We start from the raw sequence: 16,650 nt of genomic DNA, 5'->3' as shown, positions 1-16,650 counted from the left end.
AGAAAATGTTGAAAAAATGTAAATGCCGTTAAAATAGTTCAATTTTTTATCTGTAGAATAAAAAAGTCAATTTTTTTTTTCAACTAATATCATTACTCAAGCAATAAATTTACACTATCTCTACCCTACTACATACTTACTGCAAAGACAGCACTGGAAGTTTGGAAAGGAAAGTTCTGTGAACAACCCGTGGAGCTTCAGCTTTGGTAACATCAAGGAAACAGATTTGCCCTACTTGGGTCCCTACAGCAACACTGTTGGAGGAGGGACAGCAAGCCATAGAAGTTGCCTAGTTGAGAAGTAGAAGATACTTAACAGTTCAACATATTTTTATATATGATGGTACTTGTTAGGATGCAATTTCCTTTGCTGTTTAAAAATCCCTAAAATTTGAAGAAGAAACCCCAAGTGGTTTATTTAAAAAACATGTTTTTAACCAAGTAAATATTTAGAGACATATCTATGCTTTGTAGCTTCACATCAAAAATTAATTCTGTTCTTTTCAGAGAAAAAACAACCATTATATCCACTCTCCAGATTTTAAATGAAAGAAGTTTCACCTAAATAAAACAGTGAGTGCATTGTGGTGTGTACAGCTGTTATAGCAAGGGATTTTTTTTCTCTACTGTTTTTTAAGATGCATTCAAACCCCCAGATTTCAGGGTTTGAATGCATCTTAAATCAGGACAAAGCATTAACAGTTTGAAACACTTATCAATTCAATTCTTAAAACCTGTTTTTCATTATCAGTCAAAGCATTTAGCTTTTATACTTTTGAAACTTTTCTGTTACTCATTAAAAAAAAAGGAATACCATAAAAATTTAAATATTTTTTACAAAGTTATACTTAAAGATGCATCATGAGGACATCTGGCTGAAATGTTTCCTCTGCTTTGTAGTCAAGATAAACACATGACAGGATTAGCTCCAGGGAACATTCTGAAAGATAATCTTTAAATCTCATCCATGGGCTGCTCAAAGACACTACTGAGCGTTCCTCAGCACTGATTGATCCAAATCTGTGGAATATTATGCTGTCAATTGAAAAATATAGAAAATTTTAAGTATCAGTCATGATATAAGCTCCTGATTACATGTACCTCAATACCAAGGTTTAACTTGCTGAGGAAAGTTCCATCTTCCAAGGACCAAACTTGTACTTCACCTGAAACTGTTACAGACTGTTGAACAGAGAAAAACAGAGTCAGAAGAGGATGAAATAACCAAATAGTCTGGAAGTGATTAGTGATCTCCTATAGAATATAGATTCAAATAATCACTGAGCATAGCAGATTAAGGGTTAGTAGTTTCACTTGGGATTATTTAGCTTTTCATTAAATCCAGATGCTGCAAGGTACACCTGCTTAAGGAATACTTTTAATAATTTTTGTGCATTTCTGTAGCTTTAAGCAGAATGAGACAATTTAGGCAATTTTTGTTAGCTTGATCAATATTAGCACTCCTGCCATTCTGCCAGCAATAGAACAACCTGCTTATAATTTTATTTGCATAAGAAAGACCTTGAGGAGAGATCTTGTTTTCTCATATGAAAAAATGATGGAGATCAAAACAATAATTGAGTTTTTCCTATATCCAGGTAATTTTGTAATTACACAATTACAAGAAGTAAAGCTTACAAGAAGTAAGGCTAGGGATCACTCAACCTTCACACTACTCATATACAGTCAGTTAAAATTTAGCATTCCCATGCTAATGGTGATCAAAGAGATTCAGACAACTTAATAGACTACAACCCCAGGTTTTCTAGGCTGGCTACCTGGAGAATTCATGGCCTGTAAATGAACTGGTGGCTAAAATATATGTCTTGCAGGAGTAAAAAACAATGAAAAGCAAGGAATTCCTAAGAATGGAAGGCCCATGAGTAGGGCCTTCTTTGTCCCTGCACCCAGCACAGATGTATCTCTCAGGATGTTCCAATCTGTGCAGAAGGCTGAAAAGACCAGTAGCAATTGTTGGACGACATCAATTCTCTGAACTGAATCCATCTTTTTCCCAGCTATCTTCCTGAACAATCTAAGTCACACAAATCAGCAGCAGAACCAATCCAACATAAATTATCCAACCTGCATTCCAAGGGAAGTTCTGACCCTTTTATAGACTACAGCTGAATGAATGTCATTTATTTCCTTAATGAGAAGTTACACAACTGTAACAAATATCAGATCAATCCTGATTTCTGCAAGGCTTTTCATTTTGTGCCTAAGCAGCATATTGGTTACCTGAAAAGAACCACTATTCTATATGAGAAATAATACAAGTTCTTACCACACAGTAGTTGTTCCCTGGAGTAAGAAAATCAGCTGCCAGAAAACAACTGCTGGATGTATCCAAGAGTTTGACAGCTTCTCCACTGTGGGCAGGTCTGTAACTATACACTGCTCCCTGACAAAGAAAGAGAAATAATCCATCACTGGACTATCAAACTTTTCATTAGAAGCTTTCAAAGACTTAACCTCCTCACATCTTTCTGAGCCTCACTCTTTGAACTTTTATATTTGACTCTAACCTGAGGTAAAAAGTGCCCAGTAGGATTCATCTGAGTTTAGAGGATTATTTGAATTTGCACTGGCTGAAGATGATGTTAGTTCCTTTCAGAGCGCTCCAGCTAACCATATTTTCAAGAAGTTTTGTTTCTCAAACTTGCTTTAGTAAAATAATTTAAACGTGCCAAATTTCATGTTACTTCAGAAATGAATAATTATTCTACAGCAACACAAAACTTTATATCTGTATAGAGAATAACTCTACTGCAGAGTCACAGTAGGTCTGATACACCCAAACTACACTTTTCTCCCTGTGCAGCCACACATCAAGCCTGGAATTCATGCCCAGTAGACCCATGACTTGGACACAAGAGAGACCCTGAACACGTCCTCAACTGTACACATCAGGATTTCTTTTGGGAAACCTCAACATTAGGTACTTTATGTTCCACCATCTGTTGGAGACAATTGTTCTGTGCTCCATTAAAAGTCTTTCCAATTTTCAGTAAAAACCCAGAATGGACTATATGCACCTCTGATATAATTTGTTGACTTGTGTAATTACCTTAAACATTTTGTACTAATAGTATCAACATATTCATATAGAATCCCAGGAATATCCCATCATGTAGTGCTGTTGTGTCAAATGTTGTACCTGGTCAGTGACAAGCAGCAGACTGGTGTAATCAGGAGAAAATATGAGGCTGGATATGGGCTGTGAGATATCAGCACAGATTTTTATCTCATATTGCAGATCTTTGATGTGATAAAAGATTAAAATGCCCTCCTGTGCAGAAAAGTACAAATACACATGAGGTCTATGTCACTTATACTATCTGGCAAACTGAACTGCAAGATCTTCTGAAAATCACTAGAGCAACATCATTTAACTACATCCCATCACCAACGGGGTCATTTGTCTTTAGCATGTTTAAAACAAAAAGACTTTAAACTGAGATAATAAATCTATTGAACATGAAGGTTCCTTTAATACAATTCTCAGTGACAGTCCATGTTTGATAACAGACTCTCCCATTAGATAATGCTTTAGATTTCATATTGCTGCTTTTGAGAGTGTGTAAGAATTTGTCCCCCAGTTAAGCAGGAATGTACAATGGCATTGTCAGATTGGGTTAGATATTGAGTTAGATTTTGCACAAAATAATTTGGCAATTCTACTAACCATTTTCTCTCCTTTCCTATTTTTTGTCCATACTTCTTTTCTGTTCCTCTTCAATATTCTTAAATAAAACCAGGATTGTCCTTTTATTACTTCTTCGAGTACAGAAATGGAAATCTTTTCACACTCTGCTCCCCTATGTCAAGCCTACACAAAGCAATATAGTCAACACCAGAGAGGCCCTGCATTGTCCTGCAGCCCCTCACTTTTTCCTAACTCCTGTCTTTGCAGTGAATTCTGCAAATATACCCCATTTGAACGTAGATTTTCACACACTCAGAGTAAATTAAAAGCATAAAGGATGCCTTACACGTCCGGCTGCATACAGTCCCTCATTACAAAAGGCCATGGCAAGTAAAACTGTGTTTTGCAGATCGCTTGGTTTGCCACCTGAAAGCACAAAACCAACATAAAATATCAAATTTAATTTATTTCAACATTGTGTTGCAACTCCAAATCTGGGATAATTTACTATTTATTTGTGAGTAAAAGGATGACAGAGTCATTTAGATCAGAAGGGATCCTAGAAGTCCTCTAATCCAACCTCCTGATCAGCATAGAGCCAACTTCAAAGCCAGAACTAGCTTCAAAGTTGGATCATGTTGTCCAGAGTCATATCAGCTAAGGTTTGAACATACCCAAAAAATTAAAATTCCGTATCTTCTCTGGGCAACTTGTCCAATGTCTGACTACCTTCACAGCAAAAGTATTTATTTCCTAATATATACCAGAATTCCTGTTGATGCAAACTGTGTCCTTTGGTTGTATCCTCTCTGTAACCTTTCACTGGATAGTTAAAGCAATAGTAAAATCCCTCATTTCCTCTTCTCCAGGTTGAACAAACAGAGTTTTCTCACACCAAATTTGTATGTCATGTACTAAGACTATAACAACTTCTGTGGAAATGTACTGAACTTCATCCATTCTGTCTTTTTAGTACTGTGATGCCCAAAACAAAGTGCTTGAGACAAACCCCTAAATCCTAACTCAGATAAATGATGAGTGATTGCAGTTCTAAAGAAATGCTAAAACTACGCAGTAGGGAACCTCTTCCAGCACCACCACTTATTCCAATTTAAATTAGAACGAACAGAGTTTTTTCCACTGCCACTGTTTCTCCTGAGGCTTTTAATTTGGCTGTCTCTTAGCAGAAAACCTATTAATCTTTTGTCATGTAAACACGCATAAGATTGCCAACAATGTGTCTTACAGAGGCCAGTATGAGGTTTTCTTACCAGTACCAGCTGTACTCACATATTATAACTCCCAGACATCAGCAGTGCTGCCTAAAAATCTATTAACTTCATTTGAACATGGAAATACCTTTCTTTTTCTGCACTTCTCGACGAACATAGGACACCACATCTGTTACTTTCTGCATGAACTCTGCACAAAAGAAAACAATTCATAATGTCAATCTTGTTTGTAGGTCAATACTGCAATACAAGTCAGTTGTATTCCAATCTACTGAACAAAAGGCCAGGTTCAGTATGCTAAGTGAAAAATTTGCATTCTTCCTCAATATCTACCATTTCTGCCATCTGTGCCACTGAGCAGGCACAGTTCTGTTATTCAGTTTACAGCTGTAAAAAGGAGATAACATGGACTTGGCATGGAGAGTGGTTCAGACACAGATTTATCTTCCTTTTACTACCAAGTTCTGGTACTCTTATTTGTAACAATGATTATATTTTTTTAGATACATTTATAATGAAAATACAGCCACGCTGAAAACAATGCCTAAGTGAAATGTTACGGCTGCTTATCATTCTGTTTGCAACACCATATCAGGAATTCAGCATGTGCTTAAAGCTGGCCATGCACTTAAGCATTCTGCTAAATAGATACAGATTGCAATCTGTTTTAAACTAAGCAGAAGCTTCAGTATAGTATAAATACAGAGCATTTTGTTAGACAGTTTTAGGACAGGACCCAAAGACAAACACAGAGGCCAAGAAAAATGCCAAATGACCAATATTCTTGTTGCCTTCTACTCAACTGACAAAAACAGTTCGGGTCACACCTCAGGTTTTTAATTCTTGATGATTTCCAATCCTTGATTTGCTAAATTTCTTAAAAATCATGTACTATATGTAAACAGAAGAAAATAAGCTTACCAGGAGATTATCTATTACCACTAATTCTAGTGTTTGTTAAGGAAACAGCTCTATGCTAGGGAGAAGTATATTCCAGTACTCCTCCTACACCTGACCAAAGTATGAACTCCTTGTGCACCACAGGACTTGACACCTTCCATCCCATCAAAGGATGATGTGGTACAGATTCCCTAAGCAACAGTTTGTGCTGGCTGTGTCTCAGCATTCTCCATTAAGGAGCCCTCTGAATGGGCACAAGAAGGGTAGTGGAATTTAGCAGAGGAGACACCTCAGGATTCCCAGAAACAGAAGGTCTGAAATGGACTGCCCTTGACATGAAACTTTAGTCATTCATAGCCTGCTAAAGGTACCCATGAAAAAAGACAGGTGGAAATACAGATAGGGCACACAAATCACACTGGTGAGTTGCAATCAGAGGTCCTCCCACTCCAGAATAAATTAAACCCAGATTTCTTTGTTTGAAGGCAAAGATATCTTCTGTTCACTCTCTGTGCTTCATACATTCTGCAGTAAAGCCTGGCAGTCTTTGCAGCCTGTTGTAATTATAAAATCGTCTATGCAAGAGCTGGCACTAAGGAATGCTATTAAACCACATTGCTTCAGTTTTGTTTTCTGAAGACTCATAATCCTCAAAGATCACTTCTAACTTTATCTGACACAGCAAATGAAGACTATCCAACATTTTCATGCAAAATAAAATAAATTATTGGTACTTAACTAATAGGAAAAAAGTACTGCAATTAATACTACTATTAGTAGCTGGTATATCAATAGTTTAATGTTAATCTAGTAGGGTTGGTTAATAAGATCTGGACTCTTGGAAATACAGTTAAACAATGTTGATGTATTTACAGTTTTGGTTTGGTTTGGTTTTTTCCACCAAGAAAAATGAAAGTCAGTTATTGGGTGTTAAAAACACCCTCAGAGAATCTCAAAAGACATTCTCATATGTTTACTCTACTAATAAAAAAAATTAGGGTCCTACGAAACAGCCTTATAATTTGTGTAAGGTACCCAATAGAAGGACAGAAGAATGCACAAAAAGCTTTCACCTATTTACTTTCTTCCCTGCTTGAATGAAACATTCTCAGCTATTTCTTACCAGGTGGAGCTTTTTCTTGAAGAACAGAAACACTGTATTGCTCAGCATCAATTGCCAAAACATATCCTTCTTTACAGCCCATGTATATTTCTGAGGTTGCAGTCCAGCAGTGGGCAGTGGGATGTACTGAAGTCTTAATACAATTTCTAGGCTTCAGCATGAAAATAAACAAGTTCAATGAACAATTGACCAATATCTGTACAAGCTGTTACACACATTTCAAGATAAGGAAAAAAATTAACCTCCCAGAGTCTGACACCATGTTTAACGTCAGCATTATTTTATTCAGTCATCCCTTCACTGAAGCCAGTAACTTGACAAAGAACATTCTCCAAAAAAGTATGTCTGAAGACAGCAGTGGAGAACTCACTTCTCTCTCTAGAATCTTGTTAAAATGATGGATTATATTTTAAATTAAAAACTATATATTTTTAAATTTGCATTTATCTGGATTTATTCTCCAGCAACTTGCATCTGTTACAATTTTATCTCTTAACTTGGAAATCCCTCCAGTATCTTCCCTATCCTCACAAAGATATTGACACCCCATAACAAGGGCATTTCCCAAACTTTTAATGATAGAATTATGATAAAATTTAACACGCTGAGCCCCTAGAGGGTTCATGAAATGTCAGAAGGGCACTGGAAGCCCCAATTTAAATGGTTACTTATTATGACCTCATCACAACAAATGCCTTTCAAAATGCTTTTTAAGAATATCCTTCCACCAAAAGGTGAACATGTGGTTCTTGCATACCTGGCAGTACTAAAACACATTTTGTTTGAATAGCTTACCTTATTGTACAATCCAAATTGTTCTGTAAAACAGCTCTGTCAATCTTTGTGTCATCTGCAAGTAAGTGCTAGAAACATCCCTGACCTGACTTCCCATGTGCCTTGAATTTCATTTCACTAAAATAACTCTCATAAATCTGTCCTCCATAAAACACAAAGAACAGAACTTCTCCAGCAAATATTATTAAAGACAGAGAGTGGCCTGTTCAGATACAACAGTAACAGAGGTCATAAAAACACCATGACAGAAAGAACCAGATTAAAGAGAATTTAGGGAGGGGAAGAAGGGGGTAAAACACAAGAAAACCTTGGGAGAACATTTAAAAGACAGGATTCAAAGCACCATGCATGTGTGCAGAAGTGGTGAGGATCACTAGACAATATGATGGATGAAAATAAAAGAAGGTTCTATAATTCTGTAAAACACTTGCTGTCTCACTAAAGGTTCTATAAAAAGAGAAAATATGGATGTACTTGTGATGAAAACATAGCACAGAGATTTGTAAGTACCTAGATTTCATTAGCAAAATATACCAATCCCTTGTTATATGGTTCTGAGTAAGTAACTTAGATTCTATTTATGCTTACAAAGCATTTTTAGTTTCTCAGGGGAAAAATGTTATGGAAATAGAGTATATTAATATTTACTTTATAAATCAAATATGGCTGACAGTAACAAATTTACAGCAAATAGGGCTTTACATCAGCCAGAGGAACATCTAATATAGGCATTTTCACTGGTTTTATAAGGCTTGAACATCACAAATCTTTGAGAAAGTTGTATCTGAACTTCTGCAAAACAGAAGCTTTCTGGGTAAACACAATTTCTGCAGTGTTTTTTTGTACCTGCTGCCATGACTGTCTTTACACATAAAAATATGCTAATCCTAAAATGAGATTATGTAAATCCAAAAACAGACTGCTTCATGGACTGTGCATTGGTATGGTGGTGCATGAAATAATAATAATAATAATAATAATAATAATAATAATAATAATAATAATAATGCTGTATTTTTAGGAACTTCTCTCTTTTGAGTAGCACCTTATCAGGGAAAAAAAAAAATCCATGATGGATCCTTGCCAAAAAAGTTTTATAAAAGGCAATGGAATAAAATTGGTGCTAGAGATGAAATCGGTTCAAGTGGGCTTGATTATCTCACCCTACTCTGCACTGGTGCTGCCTCACCTTGAATATTATGAGCAGTTTTGGTCACTGCAATATAAGAAAGATAATAAACTATTAGAGTACCCAAAGGAGGGCTAAGAGGATAGTTAAGGGTGTAAAGGGTGAGCTGTATAAAGAGCAGCTGAAGTCACTTGTTCTTTTCAGCCTGGGGCAGAGATTGAGGGGAGACCTCACTGCAGTTACAGCTTCCTTGTGAGGGGAAGAGGAGGGGCAGACACTGATCTCTGCTCTGTGGTGACAGTGACACAACCCAAGGGAATGGCCTGTAGAAGGGGAGGTTCAGGTTGGACATTAGGAAAAGATTCTACACCAAAGGCTGGTTGGGCACTGGAACAGCTCCCCAGGGCAGTGGGCACAGCACCAGCCTGAGAGTTCAAGAAGTGTTTGGACAATGCTCTCAGACCCGTGGTGTGACTCCTGGGGATGGTCCTGTGCAGGGCCAGGAGCTGGACTCGATGATCCTTGTGGGGCTCTTCCAACCCAGCACACTCTGTGATTCCGTGGTAAAGCACATTTAGAAAACTCCGATCTAGAACAATCTCATGCAAGAAAGAAAAGGATGGGAAGCTGTAAGATATTTCAATTTCTTTCCCTCTGCTGCCCCGCTGTGGTTACACTTGGGTACACAGCCAACCTCTGTATGTGGTTCTGGAGCATGGAACTCTCTCAAGAAACAAAGCAGCAGACTGGCAACGGGCTTGCTTTTCACTGCTGGGGTGGTAGAAAGACAGGACATAAGCATGTGATTTCCCTCCAGTGTCAGGGCTTAGACGATCCAAGAGTGCTCAGTTTTTCTGCTCGGTTAGAGATGGAGTTTATATGCACAGGCATGCGTGAAGGAGAGAATTAGTGCTGTAAGGCACAATAAATTCAAGTCCTAAAAAAAAAATTACTCAGCTGCCATATCCTGGAGCAAGGTGAAAACATGCCAGAAACAGATTCATTTGCCTCCCAATGTTAAACTGTGAGTGTAGAACCTCACAGTTTAGTACACAGGAAACAACATACCACCACCACAACAAAAGGAACAAGAGCCTGTATTTCTGCAAAAGAAAAAAAAAATCATTTCTAAATAACCATTTCTTGTTGTTCATTACCTACCAATATTGACAACCAAAATACATCCATCTAAGAATACTGGACAGTAAATAACTATAAAAATATTTACCATATAATTTGAAAGAAATCTTCAATGAAGACTATTAGAACAGGTTACTTTTACTCCAGAAATATTTCTGTGGATAAGGAGAACATAATCACACAGAAGGTGCTAAAAATAAATCTAGGTTTTTCTGAAGGCAATGCAGCTGGGAATGCAAAGACCCCATAGAGATCTCTGGAACATATATCTAGTATGGCTGAAAGCACAAACTTTTTCATGTGGAAAAGTTCATAGCATGGTTCTGCAAGTTCAAGCATAAGAACCTACTACTGCAGAACAGAATGGCATCAATTCAAGGAAAAATTCTATTAAGCCTCAAAGACCTAACACAGGCATTGTTTTTACCCAATACTTCTTGAAATTCACTTTACAGAACAAAGAACAAAGTGGGCTTTGCAGAGTTCATCATCTGCACATAACCTAAGAGGCAGTAAGGCAGAAGAAAATGGCAAGGCCCCAGATGAGCATATATTATCAATTCCAAACAAAATGAAAACACTTTTGAAACCTCTAGAAAGGGGCATCTCAAGGGAGGATAAAAAGTAAATAATCAAATACGACTGAGATAAATGGCAAGGTCCAACACTTACACTGGTATGAGAATGTATTTCAGAAGCAGGGTTGCTGTCTGGAAAAAAGCCTTCGATGTTTCCATAGCTTGTGTCATTCTCAACACCAGAAAGAAAGCAATCCCAAAGGGAAGTAAGGATGCGTGAGGGTTACTATCAGTTTAGCATGGGAATAATTTTTCAAGTTTTCAGCAGGTCCTTTTAGCTTGGGCACAGTTAAATGCTGACAAACTTCATACTGCTCCTGGGACACAGATTCAAACCTCCACTGAACAGATATATGACTGTGCTAGGGCCTGTGTCAGACATCTCAACTCTGTACTGCACTATGCAGCAGCACTGTGCCTTCTCAGTCTCCTGGCAAAATGAATTTCAAAAATATTGTTGAGGTAACAGATCCACTTACTGGGTTGTACCTATTTAATAAGCATTAGAACGATGAATTATTAACACATTTTTGTATAGAAAGTATAAAGACTTAGAATAGTAAAAAGGAAAAAATCAGTAACTACCACAAATGTTTCTGCTTCATCTCCTTTCAGTCCAGCAATGGCTGAAACTGGCAGGTCAGGGCCATAGTATGGATCATCATTACGAGAAGGTGGGAAAAACAAATCCTCATGAGGACTCACAGCCCCGCAATGATCGGGGAGTTCCACAGGGCTGTGAAAAGGCAAAAGACACAGTGTGAGGAGAAGAAATATGAACAGTAACTGCTGATACAAAATGGAGAAGCTGTTTTCAAAAAGGGATTTCTGCAAAAGTAATGGAGGAAAAGTGAGTATGCCTATGTATTTATATAGACGTTCCGTAATGCCAAAAGGCACAAAACCCTTCAGTATTTTTTTCAGAACACAAATTAAGGCCTTGTTTATACTTTCATTAGTGTAACTGTGTAAGTAGGAATATGTTGATGACATTAATAGTTAATGAAATTAAACACAGTTGGGAATGCTACAGTAGCTGCTACCTCAAAGCACATACAAAGTCATTTTATATGTCAACAACTCCAACCTGAGTGATACATGCTTCTTTTATACCAACCACAAAGAATACTTTGGCATAAATAAATTCTAGTTTTGCTGTGCTCAGTGAATTGCATTGACAGAACCATCCTCTCTGGACCTGTGAATTAGCCACAGAAGCTGGAAATCACATTGAAAACTGATACTGCTTTTGGTACAATTTGTGGTTACAACAAGATATTGTTTAACTATGCTTATTAGGAACAAATTGATCCAAATTTGATGTTTTCATAGCTACAAAAGCTATTCTCAAAGTAGCCATTTACAGAAAAGCAGTCCAAGCACTATCTTTATTCAGTCACACAGCTTTTGATCAAGGCTGCCAAAGCAGCTGATTAGTATTAACTTCATGATGTGCATGACCTGGTCATGTGAGTACTAAGAAATGAAATCATAAATTAAATTCACTTGATTGACTAGACAGATTTATAGTGGTTGTGATTTAGCAATTACTGACTGCAACTGCTAGGTGAACTAAGTGGGACTAAATCCTTTGCAAATAGACGTGTGTTGTGAGTCTTTGTTATTAAAATACACTTGTAGATGTTGCTCTTAGCCTGGGGGGTGTCCCACTCACTATCGTGTAAGGTGATGCTCGTCCTTGCTGCTTTCAACGCGCCAGATGGTAACGGAGCTCTCAGCAACAAAACACAGCTGCTGCCAATTCATGGGGTTAAAACTCAGAGAGGTTCCCGTTAGCCCGGGCTGAGACTCACTGCACAGGAGGATATTTTCTTGCCAGTTCCTTCATTAAGGAGAATAAAAGAAAATCAAATCCATTAAACAGGAAAAAAACATAGAAGCCATAGGCCTGGATGTGATTAGGACTGATGTTCAAGATCCAGTTAGGAAAACAAATACTTTGTCACTGACAAAAAATTTCTGCTGTCAAACAAATAAGGTCCTCTTGAGAATGAAAAGGACCTGGTAAATTAGCCACATATAAAATTATTACTGCTAGAAAATGATTGAATAACTGACATTTTAGAAACATTATCAGGCACTCCTGTTTGTGAAAAGACCAATGGCCACGAGAAATGGATTTCTTTTTCATTAGCTCCATCAGTGACTACTAAAATGGGCCCAAACAATTAACTCTTCAGCACCCCAGCCTCCCTTTTCCAATCTGTAACATAATGACTATAATGCTTGCAGCTGGAAGGTGTGATAATGAGGAAACAAACCACATTCAGCCTATGATTATCTATGGATTAATTACCTAGGTAATACAGTAATTGTGCTGTGAGTGCAGACCTACAGGCTATGGCTGCATTAACTGCCTTGGGCACAAACCAGGGCAGAGTTTGTGTGGGGCTGTTATGTGTAGCTAACAGAAGCCTGGGAATCTGCTTTCTGCTGACTTCTCTTTTGTCCAGTATAACCTATTTTATGTTCTCATCTAATTTGCATATTTTTCAATATCCAGATTAATATTTCATGGTATTTGCATTTTTAGGCTCTATTCAAGAACTGATTAACATCATTTGAGAAAATGGTTAACACTGTTTCTTAATTTATTGGACAATCTATCTGACTGTTAATCTAAATAACATTTATAGCTTTAGCATTTGTCATTATTGCTGAGAGGAAAATCTAAAATGCATACACTGCTGTAAATGAATTCAGTTTAATCCTTTAGTCTGGCTGTAATAAATTCACTCACAGAAACGGTCATGAAGCAAACAATGGTTAACATTTATAGCATATGCAAAAAAAAGGGAATTATTCACACATATGCAATAGCCCTTAGTAAAATTACAGGAAGGTAAAAACTGTAATACTGACTTTTAAAGGTATCAATGTATCTTCCTTTCTAAAGATGTGTAAGCATGTTCTTTTCTCATATGTACCAGATAATGCCAACAGGGTTTTACAGTAGATAATTTATTAAGATCTGAAACTGTGGTGAAACATATATCTGAAAAGGAATCTGACATTAAGTTTCTCATTTGAACAGAAAAGAATAAATATTAGGGATATAATATTTCAGATGAAAGGCAGCTTTTAGTTATCCACAAGCTCTTCATATTTTGAGACTGACATCTTTCAAACCTCTCTTATACCTCTGATTCCAAACTACCTGCTTTAAGTCCTGGGTCTGGGCAACTGTCATACAGTCATGACATCTAATGCTCAGCACTGTGATTTCTGACATCTCTACACACAAATATCTTCAATAAATGCACAACATAATCCAATCATAAAAATGAAGGTCCTAATTTCACAGTAAATTCACACACCTCTGTTCAAATTATTACACATTCTAAGCTTAATATTCTAATGTAATTGTATTTAGTTACTAAATTCTTTGTGACTTAGGATGGTTTTTATGACAATTACTTGCTGATAGTTGTAATATGCTGATTCAAACTGGTTAAAATTGTTTGGACTTGGAAATTACTTCTACTTTAAAGCTTTTAAACATTTCTAGGTATTTCTGGTTTTAAGAATAAGCTAGAGGACTCTTTCATGATGGTGCATTTTTGTTTAAGAGCACACAATGAACACATTGGACCACGTGTGTTATTTCTGCTGTAGGTGACAAGTGTGGCAGCTGTCAGGCCAGTGAGCCTTTGTTGGTTTCCAGTGTGGTGGACACAGGCATCCTTCATGATCAGAGTTCACAGCAAACACTATTCTTCTTCAGAAGGATAAAGGACAGGCATCCATAATAGTATCTACTGTCATTATTGAAATTCTGAAATTCCAGGAGTTTCTGCATCTTTACTTTAAATTGTATAAAAAATTCATCAATAAACTGAGACTATACCAACTATTCCTTACATGCCCTTGCTTGCCTTTCTCCTACTTCATCCTGCCCATTTATTTTGAAGTGCTCAGACTCCACAGTAAATGGGAGCTTGCTGGTAATGGGGGCAAGAGCAGGATTATATTTTACAGTACAATTAAAATATCAAATATTCTACCTTTCTGTATCTGCACTGCATTATATAATATTTCACATCAGTGAGCAGAAAATTATGATCTAACCCAGTGATCCAAGTTAGTGTAATCACTGAGCAAAATTATAAGCCAGAACTACGATCAAGCAAAAGTAATTAAGAGGACCACTGAACAGTCCAGGGGGACAAACCAGTACAAATCAGCTTTAGAACCCTTTTCCTCTTTTCAGCAGGCAACTTTCTTCCTCAAACAGCATGGTGCTCAACTTCCAACAGTGAACAGATAATTAACTGATGCTGGAGGCTCTGGAAGCACTCCAAAAACACAAAACTTGGAAGAAGGTAAAAGATAACTTGGCTACAGCTAACAGCCATTTTGACTAGTGTCTACTAAGAGTAGAAAATAAACATGAATTTTGGTGCAGAAAGTTTGCAGACAATGATCAGTCAGAAGAAATAAAAAAGAGATTAAGGCACTCAGTATGTGTTCCACATTTGTTAGCTTAATCTACGCTAAAGTAGTCATACAAAAATATGAATTAAATACAAATGGTGGAAGAGATTTTTTTTTTTTTTTACTCTTACCATACTGAAAGAACAAACTCTGGGATTGAAGAGTAACTGGCGAGATATGGGCCTCTAAAACTAAATGCAAGTAAGGTATAGTCCAGCTGAGCATCACCTGAAATGTAAAAATAAAGAACATGGTCTTTGATTGTCCCAGACTTTATTTTATAGTACCATAGATACTCTTCTCTCTATCAGTTTTAAGTCTTTAAATATTCTTCAGGCCTTTGATTTCTTTGCTTCACTGCAGATTATTCTTTTGATTTGATCATAAAAATGTTCCCTATGTATCACTTCTTGGATTTTTTTCAATTTCCTTTCCAGTAATACCTTGAAATTGTAAAATATTTTTCCCCAAGTCCCATGAAATCCTTTGCCATCATAATTTTATTCATATACATGAAAAAGCAAGCATCATGATCCTTATTTAAACGGCAAGGGCACTGAAACATGAATAGGGTAAGCAACTAAACCAAGGAAAGAAATTACATGAAGTAGGCAAAAACACACATTAGGTCCTGGACTCCAAAGTTTAACTGCAAGAACCTTCATCCCCCACATCCTGGATTTCTCATCTGGCTTTCAGCAGTCTGCTTGGGAGTCTACTGCAGTATGATTTTATTGCTTATTCTGACTACATTTTCCTAAAACTTATTCCATTTAACTCCTTTTCATTTTAAATTAGCTTCATTATGTATGGTCATATTCCTCCCCAGCTTAAAACTAAATCAATTCCTTCCACTGCTTTCCATGAATCTCTTAATGAGACAGTTCCCTGTCACATGTCCTGTGACAGGGACAAACAGTCCCTGTTTTTCAAGTCTTATAAAAACGCCCCACAACTTCAGGAACTGATGATGAAAGGATTGTTTTAATGAAATTATGATGATGATGATGATGATGGTTACCACATCAGTACCTTTTAATTCTGTCAGTTTACTCAGTTCTGGGAAGGTGTAGATGTGTATGAGGGGATTCAGCTTCCTGTCAGAAAAGGCCACCACTTGACTGTTGGCATTTGCTGCAAAGGCTCCCACCTGGCCAGCCTGACACTGCACTGCTCGTGTCTTCTTTGTTTTGATGTCCAGGAAGAGGATGTAATTGCCACAAGGGTAGCAGACAGTTTGATTGTCAACAAAGGCCAAGTTCTTGTTTGAGAAACCCTGAACCCAACTGGAAATAGAGCAACTGAAAGTTAAAACATTCATCAGACACACATTTCTCAAAATACTGTGCAAAAGGGAATGTTCAACAGTGAACTGATGACTGGGACTTGTTATTCTCATACCAGTGTTGCAAAACCACAACAACCAAGATCTGCTATTATGAGTCACTAGTTCAGCATTTCCAAAAACATAAGGTCCCTGATGGGGCACAAAGGACTGGCATAAGAACATGGAGAGAAGCTTTTATTTCTTTCAGTTTTCACTAAAAATAAAGTCAGCCAAGTTCACAAGCTCTGGTTTCATACTCACAATCCCCAGCAAAGGGCATAACTTTATCTGAAAGAATTGGATGGGTACGATCTCTACTTGGG

The 16,650-nt window shown here is 37.2% G+C and overlaps 1 protein-coding gene across 1 annotated transcript in view; it reads right to left on the bottom strand.

Annotated features, from left to right (window-relative positions):
* CFAP43 (cilia and flagella associated protein 43) overlaps positions 1-16,650 on the bottom strand; it is a 44,420-nt gene that overhangs the window by 23,584 nt on the left and 4,186 nt on the right. The window contains exons 3-13 of the mRNA XM_066324442.1: positions 16,033-16,286; positions 15,132-15,228; positions 12,221-12,388; positions 11,131-11,281; positions 6,904-7,054; positions 5,008-5,070; positions 3,995-4,074; positions 3,160-3,291; positions 2,287-2,403; positions 1,101-1,181; positions 141-289 (exon numbers count right to left, since the gene is read on the bottom strand). Of these exons, the coding sequence (XP_066180539.1) occupies positions 141-289; positions 1,101-1,181; positions 2,287-2,403; positions 3,160-3,291; positions 3,995-4,074; positions 5,008-5,070; positions 6,904-7,054; positions 11,131-11,281; positions 12,221-12,388; positions 15,132-15,228; positions 16,033-16,286 (1,443 nt within the window). The remainder of the gene's footprint in view (positions 1-140; positions 290-1,100; positions 1,182-2,286; positions 2,404-3,159; positions 3,292-3,994; positions 4,075-5,007; positions 5,071-6,903; positions 7,055-11,130; positions 11,282-12,220; positions 12,389-15,131; positions 15,229-16,032; positions 16,287-16,650) is intronic.

Source organism: Sylvia atricapilla, chromosome 8 (genome assembly GCF_009819655.1).
Source record: "Sylvia atricapilla isolate bSylAtr1 chromosome 8, bSylAtr1.pri, whole genome shotgun sequence".
Taxonomy (NCBI): Eukaryota; Metazoa; Chordata; class Aves; order Passeriformes; family Sylviidae; genus Sylvia; species Sylvia atricapilla.
Note: the sequence above shows the minus strand (reverse complement) of the source record. Positions and strands in the feature narration are given on the sequence as shown.